This window comes from Ceratotherium simum, chromosome 22, assembly GCF_057802395.1.
Source record: "Ceratotherium simum simum isolate JZ-2026a chromosome 22, ASM5780239v1, whole genome shotgun sequence".
NCBI classification, from domain to species: Eukaryota; Metazoa; Chordata; class Mammalia; order Perissodactyla; family Rhinocerotidae; genus Ceratotherium; species Ceratotherium simum.
The window spans coordinates 38210686-38236803 of NC_141921.1; the positions used below are offsets into that span (position 1 = coordinate 38210686).

The window sequence follows — 26118 nt, forward strand, 5'->3', positions numbered from 1 at the left end:
GCGTTTTGAGTGTATTATCTTTGTTTTTAATATAATTTATTTAATTGTAAGTGTATATAATTTAATTTTAAATAATGGCCGTGTTTGACAACAGGCTTGTAAACTTCCTAAAAGATGACGGTCAGGTCCCCTTGGAAAAGGACCCCACCATACTGCTAAAAATTTGTACTTTTCTTTCTCCCAGCCTTCTCCAAAGGACTTACAGCCTTTGTCCAGGGTGCATTGGGAGCACAGGGTGCTTCCAGGGTGCACAGGACCATGCATTGGGGAGCAGGAAATAGTCAGACTTTTCCAGGTTTACTGACACTGGCTCTGAACTGACACAAATTCCAGGAGATTCAAAAGGTCACTGTGGCCCACCGGTCAGAGTAGAGGCTTATGGTGGCAAGTGGTCAATGGAGGTTATCTCAGGTCCCCGAGCCCATTGTGGTTTCTCCCCCAGTGCTGGAATGCATAATTGGAACAGACACGCTCAGCTACCGGCAGGATCCCTTCACTGGTGCACCTGAGAGGGCGTCCCAGCCGGCTCCAGCCCGCCTGGCCCGGGGCCCGGTGCTTGCTTCCCTTCTCCTGTAGACACTCCCCCTTGGTGATCTCCACCTGCACCATGGCTATGCTCAGAACCCCGCTTTTCCTCCTCCAGACTCTTATAGCTGACTGTCTTTTGAACATCTCCCTTGGGTGTTTAACAGGCATTTTAAATTTAACATGTCCAAAACCAAGCTCCTCCTTCCCCACTCCTGCCCCCTCCAAACCTGCCCACGTCAGTCCACAGCCGCTCCAGCCTCAGATTCACCCTGGTTCCCTCTCCTCCCCTTGCCCTGGCGTCTGGTCCACAGCAAACCCCATCAGCTCCGCCTTCACAGCATCTGCGGAGGCTGCCGTGCTCCCCTCCTCCCCAGCCAGCACCCTAGTCCAGGCCACCAGCTTCTCTCATGTGGATTTTTCCAGCAGGCTGGTCTCCTGCTTCCTCCCCTGCTGCCCACCTCTGTTCTCAACACAGCAGCAGAGGGATCCTCTTAAAACAAAGTCACATGGTGTCCATTCTGCTCACAACCTTTCCACGGAGGCTCTGTGCTGCCCCACGCTGGCTTCCCCACCTCGTGGCTCCCGCAGACCCCGCTCCTTCTCTCCCTCCAGCAGCCCAGGCTCACTCCCGCCTTAGACCCTCGGCACTTGCAATCCTCTTCCTTCGGAATGTTCAGCTCGCAGATATCCGCTGGGTGCTCACTCCCTCGGTTCCTTCTCAGAGAGGCCTTCCCTGACTGCCCCATTGTGTGACATGAATGACACCATGAACCCTGTGCTCTCTAACCCACGACCCAGCTTCATTTCAACCCGTGGCACTTGTCACCTGACATATTATGTTTATATGACATATTTGCTCATTGCTCCCCTCTCCCTTTCTCCCTCTAGAATGCAGGGACTTTTCCATTTTACTCTAACGCTGCTGTCATCTCAGTGCCCAGCTCAGTGCCTGGCACAGACCAGGAGGAACACAACAAACCCTTGTCTGTGGGTGAGGACTGGGCAATCAGAAACATGGAATGGCTCTCCCAGGACTGCCCAACTGGGAGGTGGCTGAGCTGGGATTTGAATCCAATCTGCCTGGCCCGGGAGCCCTTGCCCACACAGCCCGAGAGCAAGTAGGCACAAGCCCAGGGCACCTGCTGCAGCGGAAGGTTCCCAGCTCATGGGAGACCCCTGCTCCACCCCGCCCCAGGACTGCCATCGCCAGACGCAGCCCTTTCAAGGGGAGCGGGGTTCCACAGAGCCAATCCCCAGATTCAGGCAAAAGTTGACACCTCCAAGTCACAGCCCCTGCCACACAACCCCTTATTTGGAGTCTTGGTGGAAAATAGTCATAGTAATAACAATGATGATGATGATGATGATGATGATGATGATGATGAAAGAAGGGGGAGGAAAAGAACCGGTACCATTCCTCTGGGGCCCAGCCTGGCTTCCTGCCCTCCCCCTCGCTCAGCGACTCAGGCCTCAGTTCACCCCTCTGGGGTGCTGGGACTCCAGTCTCCCCTTCTTTCTCCCTGCAGGGGCCGGGTGAGTCCCTACAAGGACGGGCCTTGGGAAGCGTCCTGCAGGAGGCACCTGCCCGCAGGGCTGAGGGCCAGGGCCAGCTCCACCTCTGTGGGTCTCACCTGCCCTCCAGGGGGGGCCTGGTCGAGTCCTAGCCCCACTGAATTCGAGGATCCCGTCACCCCCAGCCAGGTGGCTTTCCTTGTGCTGCCTCTCAGGGTGACAAAGGTGCAGGAGAGCAGCTCTACGGCAGGAGCTTTGCAGACTGCGAGGAAGGGGGCCGAGGAAAGGGGCTGCTGGTTCCCCTTGTGCCCACACTTGGCTGGTTATGCCAGGCAGGCACTGGGCCGCCTCCAATTCTCATTCCCTTGGCATCCTACCCCCACTGTGCCCCAGGCCTTGGAGACGGGGTTCACACTGCCTTACCTCATCTCTCAGGCTCCTGTCTGTGGGTGGTCCGTGGATTAAAGGCTGCTCTTGGGGGGTGTCACAGGCAGGCAGGGGAGTTTGGGGTGAGCCCCAGGCTGCCCCACAGGGGGTGTTGCCTCCCCAGTTGCTGCACAGGAGCCCCCAACCCCTGCCTCCCCCGGGAGCTTCCCTTTGGTGAAGTCTCACGGCGCAGCCCCCAGACCCAACGAAACACCGGTGTGCAGCCCTGGCATGTCCCCAAACTCACAGTCAGGCAACAAGTGATGGATTTGCAAGCACCCTTTAAATGAAAGTCTTGGGGCCGGCCTAGTGGCATAGTGGTTAAGTGCACACCCTCCGCTTGGGCGGCCTGGGGTTCGCAGGTTCAGATCCCAGGTGCAGACCTACGCACCACTTATCAAACCATGCTGTGGCGGCATCCGACATAAAGTGGAGGAAGATGGGCATGGACGTTAGCCCAGGGCCAGTCTTCCTCAGTAAAAAAGGGAGGATTGGTCACAGATGTTAGCTCAGGGCTGATCTGCCTCACAAAAAAAAAAAAGAAAGAAAAGAAAATCTTTACTGCACAGGAGCCACCCGGTGGTGTAACCATTGTTATGTCTCTACCATCTGTCCATTGTCATGCCGATGAGCCTGGGCCTTCACCTGCCCTCTGCCCCCCGGGGCCCTTCCAGGTCTCTGTGGAGCGGGGAGAGAGGGAGATGGGCGAGGGGGATCTTTGCATCCTTGAAGGCCCACTTCAAATGCCCCCTCTTCCATGGAGGGGCGTGTGGGCTCTGTGTGGGGTGTGGCCACAAGCCCAGTCGCTCAACTGCTCTGAGCCTCGATTTCCCTCCTCTGTAAAATGGATATAATCTAAGAGCTACTTCCTAGGGTTGTTGGGGGATCCCAGGAGATGATGCATTTAAAGTGCTTGGCACACAGTGGGTGCTGAATAAGTGTCTGGTGCCATCATGGCCGTTACTGTGACTCTTCCCAGAGTCCCCAACAGCTCAGCCCAGAGCCCCCTGTCCTTTCTTCTTTGCCCCCGCAGCACTGGTTCCGACATCTCGGGCCCCTTCACGGTCCGCCTGTGTCACCCAGAGCAGCGTCCTGCCTGACCATCGTGCCGCATCCCCACACCCCTCACCCAAAGCAAGGCCGGGTGCACCAGGTCAAGAAGGAGGCTACAGGGAGAATGGAGTCAATTCTTAGAGAATCTCACAGAAGGAGGCGCAGAGGGTGGCAGGGGGAGTTTCACATCAACAGGTAATTCCTGGCCATGCCCGCTTGCTGGCAAGGCGTGTGCCAGCCACCTGGTAAGGCATGAGGGTAGCGTGTCTCAAGGTAATACTGGAGTGGGCTATACTGGAGGGACATCTCCAAGCACCTACTGTGTGCCAGGCACATGCTGTGTTTGATACCTGTGATCTCATCTGCACCCCACAAGATGCAAAAATCTGCCCAGAGAGGTTAAGTAACTTTCCTAGGGTCACAAACTGGCAAAGGAGGGAGCAGCAGGCTTGTGTTCCGTTGTCTGCTGTCCTGGCTGACGTTCAAATGAGCGTGTGTGCCCTGAGCATGCCCCGGCGGGGACAGGAGAGAGGAAATATTTGGGGAAGATGTAGGAAGGAAAAAGGAAAATGTTGAACCTTTGCAACACAAGCTCTTTGATATGGCTCCTTGGGAGCAGGCAGGGGAGGCCCAAGGCAGCACGTGGGGCACCAAGGCAGGAAAGCCACATCCCCTCCTCCCCCCCATGCACCTGAACCTTGCAGGGGTGAGGTGGATGCAGGCCAAGAGGGTTGTGCCCATGAACTGCTGGCCCCTGCCTGCTCTAAGACAATGAGACTGTGGAGTATCTGCATTTGCCTTGGGTCAGAGAAGGTTCTGGAACGTCATCCTGACCAGCCGCCTGGCCATCACAAGACTCTGTGCTTGGACACTTCCTGTGACAGTCAGCTCACTACATCACACCCCTCCGTGCTTTGACAGCTCAGGTAATTAGAAACCTTTTCCTTTTGCTTGGCTGCAACCTGCCTCTCAGAAGCTTCCACCCACTGGAGCTCCACAGGCCACACCTTATCTCAACCACTCAGAAGTTTACCACCTGGTCTGCAGGGAGAGGAGATACAGCAGCCACGGAGAAGTCCCTCTCTTGCTATCCATCCCACCCGCCGCTTGGACCTCACCAGCCCCTGGGGCCAGGGCTCAGGGGTCTGGAGCCCCGTGGCCCAGCCTAGGGTCTGGGCGGGGAGGGCAGAATGGCGCTGACCCAGCCTCCAGCTGGGTGGGTGGGTATGAGGGGGTGACAAAGGACCAGTGTGCCCTGGACAACCCTCCCCCAACCGTGCTGGGGGAGAGGCAAGGGCAGGAGGGAGAATAATGCAGAATTGGATGGGAGGGTTGAAGGGCAAGCCAGTGGGCAGCCAAGAGCAGAGCAGGCTGGCCAGGCCTGTGGCTCCTCTTCATACCTGGCCAGCCACCTGCCCTCCAGGAGCCCCCGAGGTGCCACCCTCCAGGTGTCCTGGATTTGAAGTTTCCCGGCCTGAAGCCACAAGAAATGCCACAGGGTCAGCCAGTAGGACCCGGCGCGTCCTCTCTGGCGCGCCAGCTCTGGGTGCTTCTGCCGGGAGCCGAGACTCGCCATGGCTGACAGTCCCAGAGCTGGCCGGCCCCTAGGGGCTCCAGGCCTGAAGAACAGCAGCTCCCCAGGGGCACACAAAGTGCCCATTAGTGCTATGGCTGCTCTGCCTCAGCACGCGTTTCTTGAGCACCTACTGTGTGTCAGGCACCACGCTGGGCACGGGGAAAGCAGAGACGACTTACCTCCAGCCCTGCCCTTGTGGGGTCCACACGGGGCAGTTACATCTCAGTCTACAACGTGCATTTGCTCCATTCCAATTCCATCCCCGTGGCCTCTGCCTGCTGAGCTGGGGAATTATTGTTCCTCTCCCCATTTTACAGAAGATGAACTGAAATTCCGAGGGAGGTCACACACAGGGCGACAGTGGTAGAGCTGGGATTTGACCCTACTTGGGTCTGACTCCAAAGGTCATGCTCTACCCTGACCCTACTCTACCCCTCACACGGACACAGCAACATAGAATATCCCCAGGTAATGGGCTCTCCTAGGGTTGAGCTCACAGAATCTGGGAACAGGCAGACCTGAGTTCAAATCCCAGCTCCAGCATTTGTGGGCTGTGTGACATTGGGCAAGTGTCTCAACCTCTCTGTGTCTCAGTTTGTCTGCAAAATGGGGATCAGAGTAGTCCTTACCTCATAGGCTTGTTGTGAGATTTAATTGAGATAATGTGGTGAGCACTGTGAACACTTGAGACCGTGCTGCCATCATTGTCATTACTGTCACGAAGGCGTGGGGAAGCAGCTAGACCCTGGGGAAAAGCGTTGGTGAAGAGAATTCTTGCACTTTCCCTCACTCTCTGACCTGACCAAGAAACCTGACTAATTGTGCTGTTATTAGCATCCATGTCCTGAAGTTTTTTAGCTCCCAGACTAAGATGGGGGCCCCTCACGGGTGGGTGAGCCGTGTCGTCTCCGAGTGTCAGAGCCCAACACGGAGCAGGTGTCCAGTGACGTTTGTTAAATGACCGCAGTGGGGTCCAGGCCACAGAAGGGTCAGCTTCCAGCCCTGGCGTGGCTTTCTCCTTGGTCCTCCCCCGGTGCTGGCTGTGGCTGACAGAGGCCAGCCTGCGATGGCTGACGTCCCGCAGACTCCAGGTCACAGGCAGGGATTTTCTGAGTCTAGAATCACATGATGCGTGGCCGTGTCCTCTCCCGCTGTCCCTCCCTCCCAGAGATGACGATCGTGGGTGCTTTATGGCTGTCATTGCTCAGAGAGGGACACACCTGGAGAACCCGGGAGGAGGGCCCAGGCTGGCCAGGCCTTCTTTCAAGTGGACAAATGGACCCCTGCCCGCCCAGGAATGGGGGCTGGAGAGGAGGGGGTGGCAGCTTTCACCCACGGGCCTTCCCAACAGAGAAAAACGGGCTGGGGACCAGAACGTCCCCGAGAGAAAGCCCTGACTGGAGAGTCAGAGGCAGGACTCGCTTCTCCCCCCCAGCCAGCTTCCCCATCTGCACATGAAGAAAAGCCGGCCCGTGCTCAGCGGGTTGTGAAGTTTCTCCTCTGTAAAATGGGGCCAAATTCATGGGTACAAACAACGGGCGATATCATCCTCATCTAGCATGGAAGAAAACAGGCTCAGAGAGGCTAAGTGACTGACCCAAGTCACACAGCCTTCGAGGACCAGCCTGACCCCCAGCAGGTGGTTATGACTACCAGCCATCCTGTTCTCAGCAGTCATTGAATTGACTCGCAGATGGCCCCACCCCGACAGACCTGCATCCCCTGGGGCCCAGTCAGCATGGTGACCAGCCTTCCGTCCTCCTCACCCAAGTCCAGAAGCCCCAGCCTCCTCTTCCCCTGTGCCCAGAGGCCTCGACACCCAGCCTGGCTCAGACCACACCAGTTGTACCCTCTGCAGGATCCTCCTGTGGAATCTTTGACCTTCTTTGCCCACTCCTCGAGCACAGTGCCCGAAGCCCAGCCGGGGGCAGGAGGGGTCATACCTGTGGCTGGCAAGACGTGCTAAGAAGCATTTCAAAGGCTTCAAGTGGCCTTGGAGTCAAATGCAGGGTGACCGGGGTCTCTGTTCTGGGACCCAGGGTGCATTTGGAGGTCCAAACTCAGGTCTGTACCTCCTGAGAGGCCAGGCCCTTGCCAAGACCTGGCAGGTCCCAGCTTCCTCCTCAACGGCCCTGAGGCTCGGACACCCACACCTGCCTGGATGGCAGCGTTTGGAATCCGCCACGCCTCCTGGCCCACAGCTGAGGCCCGCCCCCTGGACTCCCCAGGTAGCTGATGTCCTCAGCTGGGTGTGGATTTGCCAGTTCCCTCCAGCCCCACATCCCACCCCCGACACCTTTGAGCATCAGGACCACTTGGCAGAGCTGAATAGCTGCTTAGAAGCCGCAGAGAAGGGAGTGGAAGCTTCTCTGGACAGAGCAAAGGAGAGGACAACACACTGCAGGGAAAGCATTTTGGGGTTGAGGAGGAACCTACATCACGAGTGAGCAACCACCTCCCCACTTCTTGCATCTCAAGTCTTCTGGCATGGTCCACCAGCTCAGGACAGCGGGCTTCTCTCCAGCCCTCCCAGCCCCAGCTGGCCCCTGGCCCACTGAGAGAGGAAGGGAGGACTGGGGAGGAGAAAAGAGAACCAGGGTGTGGAAGTGATGGGAGCTGGAAAGGGAAGCGGAGGAGGTGAAGAATGAGGAGAGTCCAAGACGGGAAGCGGTGGGAGGGGGCGGGGAGGGGGCAGAGAGGGGAGGAGGGAGTGACTGACGGTGTCTAAACAGCAGGTGGCAACAGGGACCAGGGAGGCGGGGACATCTGTGGAGTTAAGGGTGGCTGACCTCTGAGGCCCTCCCTGATGCCAATATTTTAGTTTCAAGAACGCACACCCCACCATTCCACGTCCAGATTCGACAACTGGCCGGCTCCCGTGGCCCCAGGGAACTGAGGGAGGACGCTGGCCTCACGTGCTCCAAGAGCCCTCCAGTTTAAGCTTTAACATCACTTCCAGGAGAGGAACGTGACGCAGCGGCAGGGTGGAGCCAGGAGGAGAGAAGATCCTCACCGGCCTTGAACCTACTCCCGGCCCCGCTCCCGAGGCTGCCAGGCACCGGGAATGAGTGTCGGCCTCAGGCCTGTGATTATCCCACGAGGAGCGCCATTAGGCTTCATTGTACTTCTGCGCAAGTTCAAAGCTTTAATTTACTCAATGCAAATGCTAAGAATGTATGTGCCACAGGTTTTATAACTCCGCTTTGGCATTTTTGTTTGTTGAAGAACAGAGAACCCCCAGAAAAGGAAGCAGCCCGGGGCCTCTCGGGCTCGTCCGAGAGCCCCACTAAGTCCCTCCTCCCTGTAGCCCCGACCTCTACCAGTCTCTGAGCCAGAGGCTGTTTTGCTTTATGCTTTTGCAGGGCTGGGGAGGCCTGGGAACATCCCAGGAGAACGTCCCTGTCCCCGCCCAGCCAGCCTCCTCCATCCCAAAGAGCAAGCGCGTGTTAGGGCCTCCAGCCCGGGCTCTGGTTCTGGGCTCTGGGCAGACAAAGAGGGCCAGGCTGGACCACTGATGGAGTCCCCACACTGCCCACCCCCTCTTTTATCGCACGAGTCCTCTGGGGGCCACCACTTAGCAAGGACAGGGACAGCCAGGGCAGTCTGGCCAGACCCGGGGGGTTGGGGTGGTGAGCTGGCCCGCTGGGGTGAGGGGATCAGGGTGGTGAGCTAGCCCACTGAGGTGAGGGGGTTGGGGTGGTGAGCTAGCCCACTGGGGCGAGGGGTAGGATCTGCAGCACTTGCTGAATAAGGGGATTTCTGAGTGTTCCTTGGGCTGGGACACCCTGGGGACCCAATTACCCCAAACACAAATATTTCTCCAAATAACCGGTCCACGCAACACCTGTGGGAGCTAATCACTTCTCGTGATGTCACCCCGCACGCCCATCTCGGCTGCCACTCCTGGAGGTTTCAGACTGGGGGCAGCACAGGGGACTGGCACATGCCCTCTGCTGGGGGGCTCCCACCCTTCTACCAGCAAGGCCACATAGAAACCCCTTGCTCAGCCTCCGCTAGAGGCAGGCACCGGTGATGGGGGTGGAGAAGCCCCAAGTTCATCATCAAGGGCAGCCCCTTCCCCCTAGCCAGCCCAGGCCCTGCCGTGAGCTTCATGATCCTCCTGAAAGCTTCCCAGGATGACAACTCCACGTCCCCCTTTCCCTGCCTATCGCAGCCCTCACTGGCGAGAAGCTCTTCCTTAGGCCAGTTTAAGCCAACTGGCTGCAGAATAAACTTCTGTTTCCTAGTTTAGAGACTCGCAGTGGCTATGACCCTTGTCACCACCAATGCCCAGGGCGAAGGTTCCTGAAGGGCTCTTGGGTGGAGGTCTCTCCAAGAGCTCACTCAGGATTCGATGCAGCGCCCCCCACAGAGTCGGCCAGAGCACAGCAGCTACGGACACCCCAGACAGCTTCCCCGTGCCCCACAGCTGGGCTGGGACGCATTTGAGGAGGCGAAGGTGCCTGGTGATCCCAAAGGAGATCTCAGACAGATAGCCCTTTGTTCCCACCACACACGCCCTGATCTGTGCTCGGCTCCTCCTCTGCTCTAAGGCAAGATGGGAAGAACGGATACGGGAGAAAAGGGAACCCACAGAGCCTTCAGAGCTGTGAGCACCTCCCGCTTCCAAGGCCCCCACGGTGCAAGGGGCCCTGCACACGCGTGGTCTCACTTATCCTCCCCCAACCCATGAAGGTCAGTGCTATTGCTTTCCCATTGTCGGATGAGGAAACCGAGGTTCAGAGAGGTGCAGCAGCTAGCCCAGGGTCACACAGCCATGAAGGGAGCTAGGATGAGAACCCAAGTCTGCCCAACTCTAGGGTCTGGGCACTTTACCTCCACGCTGAACTGAAGAGAGGACTCAGCCCATCTTGGGGCTCAGAGGAGGAAATGAGGCCCAGAGAGCGCTGGTGACTTGGCCCATGGCAGACAGCAAGTCAGCGGCAGATCTAGGACCACAGCCCAGGCCTTCCGGCTCCCGGACAAGTGCTTCCGGCCCGAGGTTCTGAAATTACCTTTCAGAAACAGCCAGTGCCTGGGACGAGAGCAGAGGTCTGGAATCGGGAAGGCGGGGGCCCACTAGGAACCCCTTCTTGCTCTTGGTGTTAAAGCAGGGTTGCCAGATAAAGTACAGGATGCCCAGCTAAATTTGAATTTCAGCTAAACAGAAGATTTTTTTTTTTTAATACAAGTATGTTCCATGCAATATACTAAAGAAGTTATTTGCTGTTTATCTGAAATGCAAGCTTTACTGGGCATCTTGGATTTTCATTTGCTAATTCTGGCAACCCTATGTTAAAAGGGCAGGAGAAGATGGGATCTCTGCTGGCCGCCAGCCCCACACCAGGGCCCCCATCATGACTTAGAGCCAAGGTCTGGCCTCCAGGGCCCCTGGCTCTCCCTCCCCAGCCCTGTCACTGTGGCCCCAGACCACTGCCCAAGACAGGGGCTGAGTGGGCTTCTGGGACAGAAGCTCACCTGAGGCCAGGTGGGAACCTGGGGCCAGCATAACTAGACTGGGAGAACACAGGGACTGAGACCCAAGAGGGCAGTGGGAGCTCAGATCCCACCTCGTAAGAGACCCCCCACTGCCCCCACCTCCTCTGGGAGGGGGACTCCTGCCCCGAGTGCCCCCATCTGCAGGGGCTTTAGCCCCATCTAATGCAGCAGGAATGGAGTCCATAGAGAGTCTGTCAGAGCTGGAAAATTCCCCAGAATTCCCTAAGTGCAACTCCCTCAGTGGCCAGGTAGGGAAACTGAGGCTGGGTCAAGTCCCTGGGCCCCATCTGGGCAGAGCCAGGACAGGGAGGACTTGGGCCAAGAGGAGAAACTGATGCTTCCGCTGCCTGTCAGACGTCATCATTGCCACCATCCCTGCCATCGTCATCATCATCCTGGCCAATACAAGCCCCAGGTCTTGTTCCAAGTTCTTCTCTTTTATTAACTCATTGAATCAGCCCCTGACCACTCCCTCCTGACCCCAGTCACCCTGACCGGCCTCCAAGGATCAAGCTGCCACACACCCCACCCCGCCCCCTCAGAGATGGGTCACTGGCAAGAAATTGAGGGAGAAATTGGGGGAGGCCCAGTCCTGGTCCCTGTCTTGAGCACCGATTCATTCTGATGCTCCACACAAGTTCTACTCAGATGCCAGAACACAGAGCCAGACCCCAGAGCCCATCCCCAGGGCTGTGAGCTGGAGCCCCTATCCAGGGGCTTGAGGCCAAGGTGCCCAGGAGCCAGAGCCCCAAGATGGACCTGATACCCTAGCCCCTCCCTCCCAGGCTCTACAGCCAACTTCACCTGCTCTGCTGTCAAAACAGCCTCCTGCCAGCATCCTCCAATGAGCCCCGTCTGTCCGCCGATGCCCACTCCATTGCCTCGGGGTCCTCTGTGCCAGCCCAGCCTTCTGCAGCCAGGTGGGTGCCCCTCGGTGCTCACCTGTGAACGTCCACGTACGTCTCAACTCCCACCACACACACGGCGTGGGTGGGCTTCTTCAAGGACAGCCGCACAGCTCTCCGCAAGGCCATCCTGCGCCCCTGGCTCCCAACCTCCACGCCCTGTCTCCCCAGCTCCTCTCCTGGGCACCTCGTCGCCAGGAAGGAGCACCAGTTCTGATGGGTTGATGGTTTCCTCCTCCCTTTTAATTTCACCCTGTGACCTGATTTGCCTGCCGGAGCCAGATCCCCACCTCCTGGCTCCACACCCAGCCCTCTTCATTCAGGCCTGTCAATCCAGGAGGCCAGGGGAGGAGGCACCTGAGACCTCTCTGAGGGATGGGAAATGAGGGCTTCAGCTGGGGGCCTCTGATGGCGCAGGGTTCAGCCGCCTACAGAAGACTGCCAAGCTCCCCTTCAGCTCCCATCCCCCGTTCCCTAGCTTTGCCTCTGTCCTCAGACTCTTGGCGCCTGAGCCTACACTGCAGTGATGGCAGCGTTTTCTAAGGGTTGACTATGTGCCAGGTGCCGGCTAAGCGGTTTGCAGATCTTATCTCTTATACTAAGAGATCAGGTAGCGTATATAGCAGAGTGCAGTCAGACTGCCTGGGTCCACGTGCTGGCTCTGCCTCTCGCAACCTACCATCCTGGGCAGTTACGACCCCTCTGCGGCTCCATTTCCCCACATGTTAAGATAGCAGTTTAACAAGAGTCCCTGTCCCATTGGATTGATGCGGGATCACATGAGCTCTGTGTGAGAGACTTTGCACGGCGCTGGCACCTGGTATTCACTAAAGGAAATGCTAGCAACTATTCCTAGTATCCTTATCTTATGGGGAAGAGAATCATGGCTGCAGGTCACCCTGCTAGTAAGTGGCAGAGCCATAGCTTGCACCAGGTCCACCTGACTCACCGCCTCCCAAAAGGTGAGGTTTTATGCCCCGGTACCCCAACTCCAGAGATGGCAGAAGGCCCACCAGGTGAGCATCCTGGGCCAGCCAGTGGGGAGGGTGCTTGAGGAGGAGCTCAGAGCAACGGGCTCGGGAGAGCCGATTGGTTTCTGGAAATGCCCTCCTTTCAGCTCTGGCAAACGTTGGCTCCCGCCTGCTCTCCAGCTGTTTGTGGAATTTCCTTCATTCATTTGACAAACGTTCCTTGAGCACCTACTCTGTGTTAGGCACCCCTTTAGGTGATGGGAACACAGCTATGAACAAATCCTGTCCCTGCTCTGATGGCATTTCTATTCTGCGGAGACAGACGATAAGGAAGTGACACGAGTAAAGTGTGGGTAACATCAGACGGTGCGGGACGCTCTTCCCCATCATCCGGGCAAGAGACAGTGGTGGCTGGGTCCGGGAGTAACGATGAAGGTGGTGAGATTCTGAACGTACCTGGAAGGAGCTGAGAAGGTTTGCCAGTGGATTGGATGTGGGTGTGAGAGAAAGAGAGGAGTCAAGGATGACTGGAGTGTTTGGGGCTCCAGCAACCAAAAGGATAGAGCTGTCACCAGAGAGATGGAGAAGGCTGAGGGTGGGCAGGTTGGGCAGGGGGATCGGCCATTCCATGTGGACCTGTTGGGTCTATCAGACTTAATATCTATTAGACCGCTGGGTGAGACGATGAATGACAGGTGACACGCTCCCTCCGTTCTGGGCATCAGAGGAGAGGATTTCCCTCAGGATTCACAGGACACCCCTCCTCAGCCGCAGGGTCCTCTCATCCTAGGCAGCCATGGCACAGAACAGAATAAAGGACGCACAACCAGAACTCCAACCTCCACAGGTCTGGGGTGGGAGGACGGCACACAGAGAGATGGAGAGAGGGGAAACACCCCCAACCCTCGGGGAACCGCCAGCCTGATGGGGCAAGAGCAGGACACAGCCCCTGCCTCCAGGAGCCCCCAGACTGATTAGGGAAACAGGAAACATAAAAATGGCATAAAAATTTATTTGTTTACTTTTGATTTTGAAGATCTTCCTGGAATGGTCTTTCTTATTGCCAACATATCTGATTGCAAATGTTCTCGATCTGCAAAGCTCATTAAAGCCAAGGACACCGAGGCAAAGTCTAGGTTTACCCCACGGATATAGAACTCAGCAAAACAACACATTAGGGGTGCCTGACGGTCGACCCCTACACCCACCCCCATTAACCAGACCCTGAGCTGTTTTGCTCACACATATTGTAGTGTAGAGTGTAAAAGCAGGTTCCTGCCAAGTATATGAGTATATTCCCATTAGAGAAGGATGGATGGATGGATGGATGGATGGATGGATGGATGGATGGATGGATGGAAGGATGGATGGATGGATGGATGGATGGATGGATGGATGGATGGAAGGATGGATGGATGGATGGATGGATGGATGGATGGATGGATGGAAGGATGGATGGATGGATGGATGGATGGATGGATGGATGGATGGATGGATGGATGGATGGAAGGATGGATGGATGGATGGATGGATGGATGGATGGATGATGGATGGAAGAATGGATGGACGGGTGGATGAGCGGATAGATGAGAAAGAGGGAGGAAGAACGGTTGGTGTGTAAAGAGCTGCTTGCAAAGATGATGATGATAATGGTGATGATGATGACAATAATGGTAATGATGACAACCATGGTGATGATGACAATGATGGCAATGACGAAGAGATGCTAGCAAACACGTATATAGCCTCCACTGTGTGGCAGGCACTGTTCTAAGCCCCTTCCATGCATTCACTTATTTAATCTCACAACAATACTAGGTGGCAGGTACTGATTAAGCCTGAAACCCCAAGCTCAAACAGATCACAGCATGGGTGTGTAGCTATCTGGGTTGTGGGTTGTGGGCAGGTTATGGTGTCTTAAAAGAAATGTCCTCAGAGCCGAAGGAAAAAGGAAGGGAATAGCAGGCAGTGGCTGAGAGGAACATCAGTGCATCCCCATTTTACAGATGAAAAAACTGAGGCACAGAGAAGGGACCCTCTCAAGGTCCGTAGCCGGAAAGTGGTCAAGCCAAGATTTGAGCCCAGGCCGTCTGACCCTAGATGGGCTTGTAATTGTTGACTAGATCCCTGGGAGGTAGAATATCAGGTCCTTTTTATCTTCTTCCTCATGCTTCTGTGTAATGTTTAAACAGTTTTTGTGAGCAAATATCTTTACTATTGGAAAAAAATAGTCTCTCTTCGAGGAAAAATAAGAAGCATTTCCCGCTCTCGGCCTCCCTGCCCACCCTCTGCTGTTTGCTCCCTGCCTCCCTTCCCCTGTCTTCCTGCTCTGGGAACATTTCTTGTAAGACACCATGACGTACCCGGGCCCCTGCCCTGCCCACAACCCGCAAAAGGCACATCCTGCACGCCCATGCTGTGGTCTATTTGAACTTGGGATTCCAGGCTTGATGGGCCAGATTTGAGAGGAGCAGGGGTGGGGGGGCCGGGTGACATCATTGCCCCCTCCACTTTGGCAGGTAGAACAAATGGCTGGGATGGCCTTCCCTGGGAAGCCTCAAATCAGCCCCGTGCAGGAGTAGAGGCCTGCCATCTGTTGGGTGTCCATGGGACTCTAAGACGACTCTAGAATGTTCCTAGAACAACCCAGGGAAACCGTAGCAGACAGGGTATCTGGTGCTGGGGCTACCATGTCCAGGGCCTCATTTTCCCCATTCTTCAACGATTTTTTTGAGCACCTACCATGTGCCAGGCATTATTCTTGGCACTGGGGATACAACAGTAAATAAGACAAACCAAGTCCCTGCCCTCATCGGGCATACAGAGCAGCAAGAGAGACAGGGAATAAACCGGCAGGCTGGAGCCTGGGATGTCAGGAAGTGACAAGGATAAACAGCACAGGGTAAAGGGGAAGAGTGCACGGGTGGCTGTTCTGAGTAGGCTGATCAGGGAAGGCCTGTCTGGGGAAATGATATTGGAGCAGAGATCTGAAAATGAGACCTTGGTGATCTCAGGGCCTCTTCCAACCTCAGATAATCTAGGATTCCATTAACCTAGAGCCCCCTCTCCAGTCTCCCTGTTCACAGACTGGGGTTGTTAAGCTAGACCAGAGTTTCCCAACTCAGATGCCTTCAGGCATCAGGCAGCTAACACAGATGTGTGAAGCTGCCAGGTCCAAGACAATAGGGAGGAGAGGCAACTGTGGCAAAGAGCCTGCTTTGGGCAACACATTCAAACTGAACAGTTCTTGAAAACAGAACACTATGGGTCAAGCAGAATTCATTTGTAAGTCAGACCTGCCCCTCGGGCCATTCGTTTGAGACTTCAGCATTGACTATTTATGGATTGGAGAGTCAGGAGGGCGGTGGAGGGAATTACTCTGGTTAGGGAAGGCAGTTGATGCCCACAAGGATGAGCTACCTGGGCACAGGTGAGCCTTGGCACCATCGGGGCATGGAACCCGCCTGCCTCAGGCCTTGTGACCAGTCAGAGTGGGTTCTGGGCTGCTCCCATGATGGCTGACACCAGCTATGGGCTCTCCCACTCTGGGGGACCCCCCCCCACACACACACACAGCCTACGCTTGAGCTCACCTAGAACAGCCGTGGCAGGAGGGAGGGAAGATCAGCAGAGCCTAGCTCTCTGCATGGCCTGCCCTGTGGCCTTTCTCCACTCCCAGCACTACTGAGCACCCCAGGGACAGTGCCATCTGCCCCCCAGAACCCTCAGCTTCAAGCTAGAAGGGCCCCTCCAGATCATCAGTCCAACCTCTTAATTGTCCAGCTGGGTAAACCAAGGCTCAGAGAAGTGTAATGATATACCCCAGATGACGCAGTAAAGTCACAGGAAGCCAAATCTGGATCCAAGGTTTTCATTCATTCACTCCTTCGTTGAAAAAACATCTATTAGGCACTTTTTGTTTACAGGTGCTGTTCTAGAAGTCAGAGTTCTCACCAGCCGTTGAGTCCTCTCAGCTTCTTGTATTAACTCACCCCTCTAGGATCTCCCAGGTCACCCACTACCCCTTCCTGTGCCCCTGGCACCCAGGGGAGGATCCTGGACCCCCAGGTGGGTGGAGGAGGGGCCTTGGGGGCTCTGACTCAGCTGTCATGAGAAAGCAGGGTACCCACCAATTCCTGCAGCGCCAGAGAGCCTGGGGCCAGTGGCTCTAATGGCAGGAAATGGTGAGGGCCGTGAGTCACCCAACTCACTTCATACATCCCCTCAGAGCCCGAAACCCAGGCCCAGGTCTCCACTGGGCGCCACGGAACTTCAGGAATCACCGACTCCTTCCTTAGCTCTGGGACATCCAGGGCTCCATGTGGCAACGTCAGCAGTGCTGATGACACCGTGTCTGGGCTGGGCTGGGCACCCTACAGGCCTAGCAGGGCTTGTGGTCAGGCAGAGTCAGCCCCACCCCCAGGAGGTGGCCAACCCAGCAGCCTCCCAGCACATCACCTCCTCCCCTGCTCCCAACTGACCTTTCCCCGTCTCCAACCCGGGGGCCCAAGCCAGAGACCCGGGCCACTTCTTTAGTCTCCCACTCCCTCATCCCCAGCATCAAAACTGTCACCCCACCTGACCCCTCAGCTCTACCTGCCAAACCTCTCTTGGCCCCATCCCGTCCTCTTGGCCCCCGCCCTCACCCCCACCACCACCCTGCTCCCAGCCACTGCCATCTCTCAGCCGAGGCCTGAGCAACCTCTTGGTCGCCCAGTCCCCAGGCTCACCGCATTCCACACCACAGGCAGTAGCAATCCATCTAACACTTGCATCTGATAAATCATTCCCCTGAAAAGCCTTCTGCAGCTCCCGACGGCCCCCAGAATAAAGGAAGGTGGCCGAGTGGAAAAAGCCTAGATGTTGGGCCCCTACTGTCTGAGGTTCCAGTCTGGCTCTACCATTTCTTGGATTTCAGGACCCTGGGCAAATGTTTAACTTCTCTGAGGCTCAATCTCCTAATTCATAAAATCTGGAATAAAGTAGAAGTCATCAATGACCTATGTAAAACGCCTGAGGTGTACTTGATCCTCAAGAAACAGAAACTTAGCCTGGCATTCAAGGCCCCCCCAGACCAGGCCCCTGATGATCCCTCCTTCACTCACTGCTGGACCCCTGTCCTGATCATATTTCTCCAGGCCCCGCCCACTGCTGCCCCTACTGGGGACTTGCTCCCTGACCTGAGGGTCTCAGTGAATCTCTACCCATCGCCAGCCTTCCTGCCCTCTCCTTCCCTTCCCCACTCCCACTTCTCTTCCTCCAGCACCCACTCCACAGGAAGACTCAACATTTCCGCTTCTTTCACGGAATGATATCCCACAACCTAATAAAAAGAATTGAGACAGCTTACAAAAGACACCCTGATGAGTTTTTTTTTTTAAGTGAGAAAATTAAGTCAAAGAGTAGGGAAGGAAAGAAAAAGACAGGAATGGACATCCTGTCTGGTTGGCAGATTTAGCTGTGAGTTCCCTGGTGGCCCAGGAAAAAAGGGAAATATAATCAATTCCATAAATCATGGTGCTCACAAGGTAAAACCAGACCAGTTGAGGAAGAGAAGCCCAGCTCCTGCAGGCCCTGAGAACTGAGGGAAATCCCCCCACCCCACCCCCAGGTGGGGTTTAATAGATGGAGAAAGGGTGGGATATTGAATTAAGTGATCCATAACATCCTTATGGTTGTGTCCGGCTTGAGCCACAGGTATATTCTGGGATGGGGTGTCTACAGAAAACTGCACTTTTGATCCTTTAGACTGTTCCATGAGCGTTCTTTGTTTTATCCAAAGCTTTGATTATATAGGGAGTGGCAGAGAATTGGGGGTTTCCTTCCCTGATGTTGGCTCTTCCTTGCAGCTGCTACAGCAGAGCTCCAGTATCCAATGTCAGCCAACCTGGCTACAGATGAGGTCCCACTATGAGAACCAGCCTGGGTCCAGCACCTTCTACTGGCTCACACAGACCTGGGGAATCATTCCTGAAAACGGGATAGGGACAGGACCTCTGCTGGGCATCACCTAACGCAGAGTGTCACATCTCAGCAGGCCCTTCCGGAAAGCACGGTCCACCTGCCTCATTGAACATGCATAGACAGAGAGGCCCAGAGAAGGGGAGTGACTTGCCTCAAAACGCACAGCCAGGTAGAGGCAGTGTGGGGTAAAGGACAGAGAATCGTTCGCAGGGTTAGAAACTTGAATTCTCAGGCCTCCTGACATGGTTCCTTGAAAACTCTTTTTTCTTTCCACCAGGGCAGCTCAGCCCAGTGGAGACACTCCATCTAGATCTGGCCTGTCCAACTGCTGTTCTCACCACCTACGTTGCTGACCAGATGTCATCTGTCAAGACCCCCAGTGGAGAAACCATCGCACAGAAGGATTCAGCATCTTTCCTCAAATTACTCAATCGTTTATTCAACAAACATTACACGGGCCGGGCAATGAGTAGATGAAGAAGACCTGGTCCCAGGCTGCCTTACAGGAGAGGACAGTCCATGGGGAATGTGGACGTGTGAATTCGTTGTAACCAGGAAGTTTTGTAAGAGCCACAACAGGGGGATGTGCTGAGGGCTGGGGACACACGCAGGGAGAGGAGAGGTGGTAATGAGGGGGGCCAGCGTTTCTGGAGCACTTGCAGCGGACCAGCTCTGTGCTAAGCGCTTTGCAGGCAACATCTTCCATTCTTGCATTGGAGGTGAGCTCTGCTATTGCCTCTGCTTTGCAGAGGAGGAAACCCAGTCTCACGGAGTTTAAGCAACGTGTCCAAGATCTCCTGCTAACCGGGATGAAACAGCGCTGCAACCTCAGTCCATGGGACTCAGACTTTGTGCGTTTTGTTTTTGGGGTTTTTTTGCTGAGGAAGATTGGCCCTGAGCTAACATCTGTACCCATCTTCCTCTATTTTGTATGGGGGACACCACCACAGCGTGGCTTGAGCAGTGCGTAGGTCCGCGCCCGGGATCCGAACCCACACACCCCCGGCTGCCGAAGCGGAGCGCGTGAACTTAACCACCGCACCACCGGGCCAGCCCTCAGAGTTTGTGTTTTAATTGCCATGTTCTACCGTCTCCAAGGAAGCCAGAGCAGCTCCTGCTACTCCGCGTGTGTTGTTGGCGCATGTACAGGGGCCACTGGCCTCAGCCCCTCCTGCCGCATCACACACACGCCTAACTTCTGCCCTGGGAAGGGCAAGACCATCCCATGTCTGGCGTGCTGGCGCCAGGGCAGGCCCTCCGCACAGAGGCCTGATGGCAGGAGGACTCGAGACACACCCAGTCCCTAGCTGCTTCACGTCACTAAGGTCCTTTGGACCCTGGCCACCCAACTCCATCACTCTGACACCTGTTCAAGCCCTGGAGCCTCCCAGGATGCGGCCCCAGGCCATCCAGTCCCTGCCGGCCTTGGGCTGGCCTGAGTCCTAACGTTGGGGGCTAGCCTGGGAACAGATGCCCATCTCAGAGAGGGTCCTGATGGCCAGGGTGGGGGTAAGGGGGCACATATACTCCCAGAAAGTCAGAGAAAGATGAAACTTTAGAGATTACCTGGAAGTCCAGGAGTTCACATTTCAAACAGATAAAAGAGTAGATGCTCAGGGCCAGCTGGGGGGCAGGGGTGTGGGGGGGTTCTTCAAAGCCCCCTGCTCCCCCCTCCCCCCCCAGCAGTCTCTGCAGCCCTTGTGCGGGAGGCTGGGGCTCCACAGACCCTCTCAGAAAGCCACAGCCTGGTTTGTCCCCAATAATAGACCCAGAAAGGGACTCAAGGCCACACAGCCCCTTCTCTTTCCCCCACACCTGAGGAGGGAAGGAGGGATTTCAGGGGTGAAGGGGGGCCAGCAGTCGGGCAGGCTGTACCGACAGTGGACAGAACATGGGTCCAGGAGCCAGGTCCAGCCCTGGCCCACCATTCACTGGCTCTGTGACCACAGGCAGCCACTTGACCACCCTTGGGCTGCTTTAGCCTCATCTGCAAAATGGGGCTTGTTATGTGCACACCTGGTCCGGGAGCTGGGCTGTACAACGCACCCCGCTCAACCCCTCCCAGGTGGCCATCCCCACTCTGCAGACGAAGAAACTGAGGTGATGTTTATAAAGCATCCAGCACGGGCCACGTCCCCGCAGGCACTCAGTGCATGTTAGTCCCCCTCCTGGTCCCTCACAGTCTGCCTCCTCCAGGAAGACCTCCCAGATGGCTCTGGCTCCCGGAGAGTGGTCTGTTCTCTCAGCAGCCCCCACAGGCCCTGCCCCGGGAAACCACCTGCTTCCCTCCCGTCCCCCTTGTCACTCAGGCAAGACTGCACATTTCAGAGGGACAGGGAATGCCAGACCTTTGGCTCTGGAGGGTCAGGAAGCTGGCTGAAATGAGAAAGGTCTAGATTCACAGTGGTACAACAGTTCTTGGCCACCCACCCCATAGCTGGTCAGCAGCGCCCACGTTCCCCAGGCAGAGCTTCCAGCCGTCCCTTGAGAGCTCTTGGGACGTGCAGCCTCCGTCTCCCTGACCCTGGCGCTTGGCTGGGCAGCCTCGGGGGGCCCAGCGTCACTTGGGAGCAGGCCTTTGGCTTTCTCCCCACCCCCCCGGCCCTGGCCCTGTGGCTCAAGGAAGCCAGGGGGGCTTCCAGAGAGCAGAGCAGGAGAGAAGGGGACAGAGAAACAGACAGACGGAAAGAAGCAGACTGAAAACCAGAGAGACATAGAGACAAAGAAAGCCCAAAACAGAGAACCAAGGGAGAGAGAGAAAGGAAGAGACACGGAGAGAAGCAGAGGCAGAGAGACAGAGCAAGGTGCAGAGAGAGACAGAGACAGCCAGAGACAGAGATGGAGACAGACAAACTGATGGACAGAGGGAGGGACAGAAACAGAGAACCAAGAGACAGAGACGCAGAGGGGGACAGCAGGAGAGAGTCCTATGGGCTAGGCAGAAGAGGCCTAGCAGCACCATGAGTCCCCAGAGCCAATAAAGTCCCCTCTCAAACTCCTGCTTTCCCCGGGATCTCCTTTTCCCCAAGCCTCCTGCTTCCTGTGTTCAGATGTGAACTGATCACCTAGTTTGCTCCTGGCCTGGGTGCTAGGGACACACCCCTCTTCACACGTCCAGGAGGTGACTGTGTTTATCCCCACTATGCAGATGACGAAACTGAGGCTGGGAGCGATTAGGTGACTCAGCCAATTCAACTGGATCCACCACTGCTAGGGTGCAGGTGAGAAGGTCATGGACAGGGAGACCGGGGCCCAGAGAGGGGCAGTGACTGGCTCTGGGTCACACAGCAGAGCCGAGTCTGGAAGCCAGTTCCCCTGGCACCTTGCCTGGCTCCAAAGAAAACAAAGTAAGGCTCATTAAGTCTTCGAGAGGAGGCTCCAGGTCTTATCAGAGGGGCTATGGCTGACACCCTAGAAGCTGCCAACACCCCCCTGCCACACCCTTCTTGCCCGCCCACCTCCCACTGTCTTTTCTGGAAGGTCAGCTCTGGGAAAGCCTGAACTCTCCTGCTCTCCAAGGAACCAGGCCCCTGTCGGTGTCATCTCCACGTCCCCACTCCCTGCCCTCCAACCTGGACTCCCATGCAGAGCCGACAAGAGGCAGGGTGGCTGTTCCTACAGCCCTGACTTTCGCTGACGTCAGCAGAGCGTGTCCTCAGGCTCCCCTCCCCTTCCCCTTCCCCTCCAGTCCGCCTGGAGGAATGGAGGGAGGACAGGCGCTGAGCGGCTGATCTGAGCACTTGCCGTGGCTCACCGTGGTCTCTTGCACCCCAGCAAGGCAGGTACAGGTGAACACAGCGTGACTCACAGAGGAGCAGACGCCATCCAGGTCACACAGGTCATTCAGGACAGTCGTGACCCCAAGCCCGTGCTCCTGCCGTTACCTGGGCCCCCAGGCTGCCCATCCCTGTCCTGGTCCAAAGCGTGGGCCACCTAGGCCTGCACCCCCTCTCCCTCCGCACTCACACCCTGTGCCCCAGGATGTGCCGGGCTGGGAAGAGGGGGACACTCTCTGGCTGTGGGATCTTAGACAAGTCAGAGCCCCTCCTGGGTTTTCCTACCTGCATATGTTGGGAGGCAGGGGATTGTTTGATGGTCTCTGAGGGTCCATGGGCTTCCTTCTCCCGAACCTCACCTTGCCCACATGCCCTCTGGGGCTCGGAGTCCTCATTTCCACCCTCCAAGGTGGCTGTGATGCCACATATGTTGATCCCAGGATTCCCAGGCCTTTGGGAGACACCACCCATGCCTCCCGGGGGGCAGGGGGCACATAGGCACAGTTATGGTGATTGCCTGGTCCCCCTGTTCCCATCTCCTCACCCAGGAAGGCAGAGGGTGGGGAGTGAGACCTCGGGGGCCAGGGCAGAGTCAGCCCGAGGCTGCACATGGGTGTACAGCCCGTACTGCTGCTCCCCACCTCGGTCTGCAGGCTGGCAGGCGCTGGAGTGGGGCCGAGTCCACGCCCTCATGCAGCTCCCAGTTAAGAGCTGAGGGAGCCTCATGCAGAGGCAGAGATTACAACACAGCTCGTTACAAACAGGCATAAAGAGAGGCACCAGATTCCAGGGCTCCCGGTCTAGCCTGGCGTCGGGGGCCTTCCTGTAGGAGGTGACACTGGAGGCACAGCACGAGGACGGAAGAGCCTCATATGCTGGGACGGGGTTTTCGATCCCTGCGTCAAACACACCCCTTGCTTCTCCATGGTTCCTCTGGGCTTCCCAAGGCTGGCCCCATCCTTGGAACCTTCCTCCTTCCTAGACAAGCGTCAGAGAACGCCAGAGCTGATGGGGGCCACTTCAAAGATAAGAGAACCGAGTTCCCTGAGGGGGGCTGGTTGGCACATGGTAAGCCAGGAACAGAGCCCAGGGGCAGAACCCAGGCCTCTCTCTGCCTGTCCTGCACCCTCTGCCTCACGCATCTCTGCCTACTCCTGGACACGCTGCCACCCTGCCTGCAAAGGCCCCACCATCCGTGCACTAACCAGCCGTGGATTTCCCTGTGGCCTGGGCCCCATTTCCATGTCGCGCCCATCCGACCTGGCCTCTGCCTGGCCCTTTTGCTCCCAGCATTGGCCTCTGTCCTCCATCCTGCTCACAGCCTCCTGAGTCCCCTTCAGGCTTGGCAGCCCAAGGGGTGGGTGGGGGAGTCTGGCTTTGCCTGACATGGTTCACACTGACCCCAGGACAGGTGTGGAGTCCTCGACTGGACCCAATTTGCAGAGCACTCACCAGGCCTGAACCCACCCCTGCTCCCCACAAAGCCTCACCCTCCCTGACTGCATGACTCATCTCCACTGAGCACCAAGTACCAGATTCCTGGGCCAAGAATTCGACCCTGTCCTGGTGGGTCCAGCTGTAACACCCAAAACCAGGGCAGAAACCAGAGGAGAGGTCAGCAGGTGAGCACACATTCAGCCAATGGGGCTTGTGGAGTCAAGGAAACTTCTAGAAGCAATGCTCACTATAAAGGATTCAAAGACCTAGCCCAGAAAACAAACACGGGAAACCTTTCTTTTCACCCTACCTGGGTTTGGAAGAGATTCTCCTTGATAAAACTTTCGTAAAGAAAATCAGGTTAGCTTGGTGAGAGGAACTGGCCCCTCAACAATCACCTTTATCTCTTCCTCGTTCTAAATGTCTGTCTCCTCCCCCAGAGGTCAGCAATCTTTGTCGGCAGGGCCCACATCATATGCACCCAGCACAGACAGGGCCTGGCCCATTACTGATGCTCCTGGAATGAACCAATGACTGAATGAGTTAGATATCCAGTGGAGAAGAGACTCATAATCTGTGTATCTGACAAAGGATTCACACCCAGAATATATAAGGAATGCCTGCAAATCAACATGAAAAAGACAAACCGCCAGCCCCGTGTAGTAGAGGGGACTCAAAATTCATAGCCACAGCTGCCAAGTGGGAGCCTTCAAGGAGATTCCATGCTCACAGCTAGCTTCCCCAACTGCAACCCACGTGCGTCTCCAAGGCAGGTATCCACTGTGCCTTTACTCAGGAGTAAATCTGGGAATGTCTCCTGTAACGTGCCCTTGAAAGGCAGGCCAGGTGGCAGGGCCAGAGGAGAATAGTAAGAGGGAAGGAGGATGGATGATGCCAGAAGAAAAAATAAGAAGCAGAAAGTCTTCCCAGACGGGCCCCAGACTCACCCCTGGGTGATCCGGGCTCGGTGCTAACAGTGGGGTGGGAGTAGGGGGTGCTCTCCACCCTCAGATGGAAGAGGAGGCTCCCTAAGAGCACAGGCTAGGACTCCCCAAAAAGTAGCCGGGAGAAGTGGAAGGGGCACTGGGCCAGGAGTCAGGAGCCCTGGCTTCTGGTCCTAACACTGGCTGGCTGGGTGACCTTGGTCTTGACATCTGTACAAGGAGAGCACTGGGCAGCTGATCCTCAGAGGGCTGTCCAGCTCCGACTCAGGGAGACTAGGCTGGGTCCTGCTACCCCTCCCCCGACCCTCCCCCTGACAGCATCTCAGTGCCCCCAGCCCCTGTGACCTGCCCCTCTCCGCACCACAGCCGCAGAAACCCGCAGTGAGGCCAGTCAGAGTCTGGCTGAGTCTGAGAGCCAACCAGCCCGAGTACAGCCCGACCACGGCTCTCCTCCCTGGGAGCTCACGGTGCCAGCACAGCCTGGCAGGGCAGACACCTCAATCCGAGCCACCGCTTTGTTTTAATACATGCTTCCTGCTCCACTTCCCCTGAGTCCACGCGTGGCCTCCTTTCTCCCAGCGCTGGTGCCAGCCACACACACAGCAGCCACCCACAACGCAGGCCTCTTGGGTGCTGGCTGTGATGGAGAAAGATGGAGGAGGACCAGTCTGAAGGGGCTAGCACAGCCTGCACCCTTCTGATCTAATGGGGGAGGCATAGCCCCTGGCCTGGGGGAATCTCCGGTTTGATGGAGGAGATACCGTGAGCGTCACTTTTAAACCACACACTTGCTCACTTCTGGCAAAGGGGTTCCACATGCTCTCTCTCGGGCCTCATCACCATGCAGGAGCAAAGCCAGCCAGGGCCTGGCGTCCCTGTTTGACAGATAGGGAAACTGAGGCCCAGAAGGAGGCATGGCAGGGCCAAGGCCACACAGCAAGGCAGGAGTAGAGCCCAAGTTTATCTCCAGAGGGAGGGAGGGAAGGAGAGAGGCAGGGCAGAGAGGTGGATGACCAAGGGAGCTGGTTCCCCACGCCCTTGGCCAGGGAAGGCGCCCTCTGCCCCAGTGCCCCTGTGACAGCCTGACTCAGGGCCGCCTGAAGCTGGCCTTTCTCAATCCTGTGAGGAAAACACTTTTTATTGGAGGGAGGCCTGCTGCCCCGCCAGGTGTTTATGAGCTCAGTTTATTGTTCTGGCCCATGGAGCCTGGGGCATAGCTTCTGCAGGAGCCGAGGGAAACACCTGCTGGGTTGCAGCTCTGGTCCAGGCCACAGCTTCTCTGAAAGCCAATGGTCAGAGCCAGCAGGACCCCAGAGCTGAGTCGGCCCAACCCCTGCCTTTTACAGAGGGGAACAATGAGGACCAGAGAAGGGCAGTGACCTGCCCAAGGTCACACAGCACATCAGCAGCAGGGCTTGGACCTGACACCAGCCCCCTGCCCCCTGGCCAGGGCTGTCACCAGCACTCAGTCAGGTGGAGCAGCTCTTCACCTCAAGCAGTCCTTGTGCGGACAGCTCAGGATGTCAG

General features: G+C 56.6%; 1 protein-coding gene across 1 annotated transcript in view; it reads right to left on the reverse strand.

The window, feature by feature from the left end:
* Nucleotides 1-11628, reverse strand: part of PADI1 (peptidyl arginine deiminase 1) — a 36908-nt gene extending 25280 nt beyond the window's left edge. The window contains exon 1 of the mRNA XM_004425633.3: nt 11537-11628. Coding sequence (XP_004425690.2) covers nt 11537-11628 — 92 coding nt within the window. The remainder of the gene's footprint in view (nt 1-11536) is intronic.
* Nucleotides 11629-26118: the final 14490 nt, after the last annotated feature.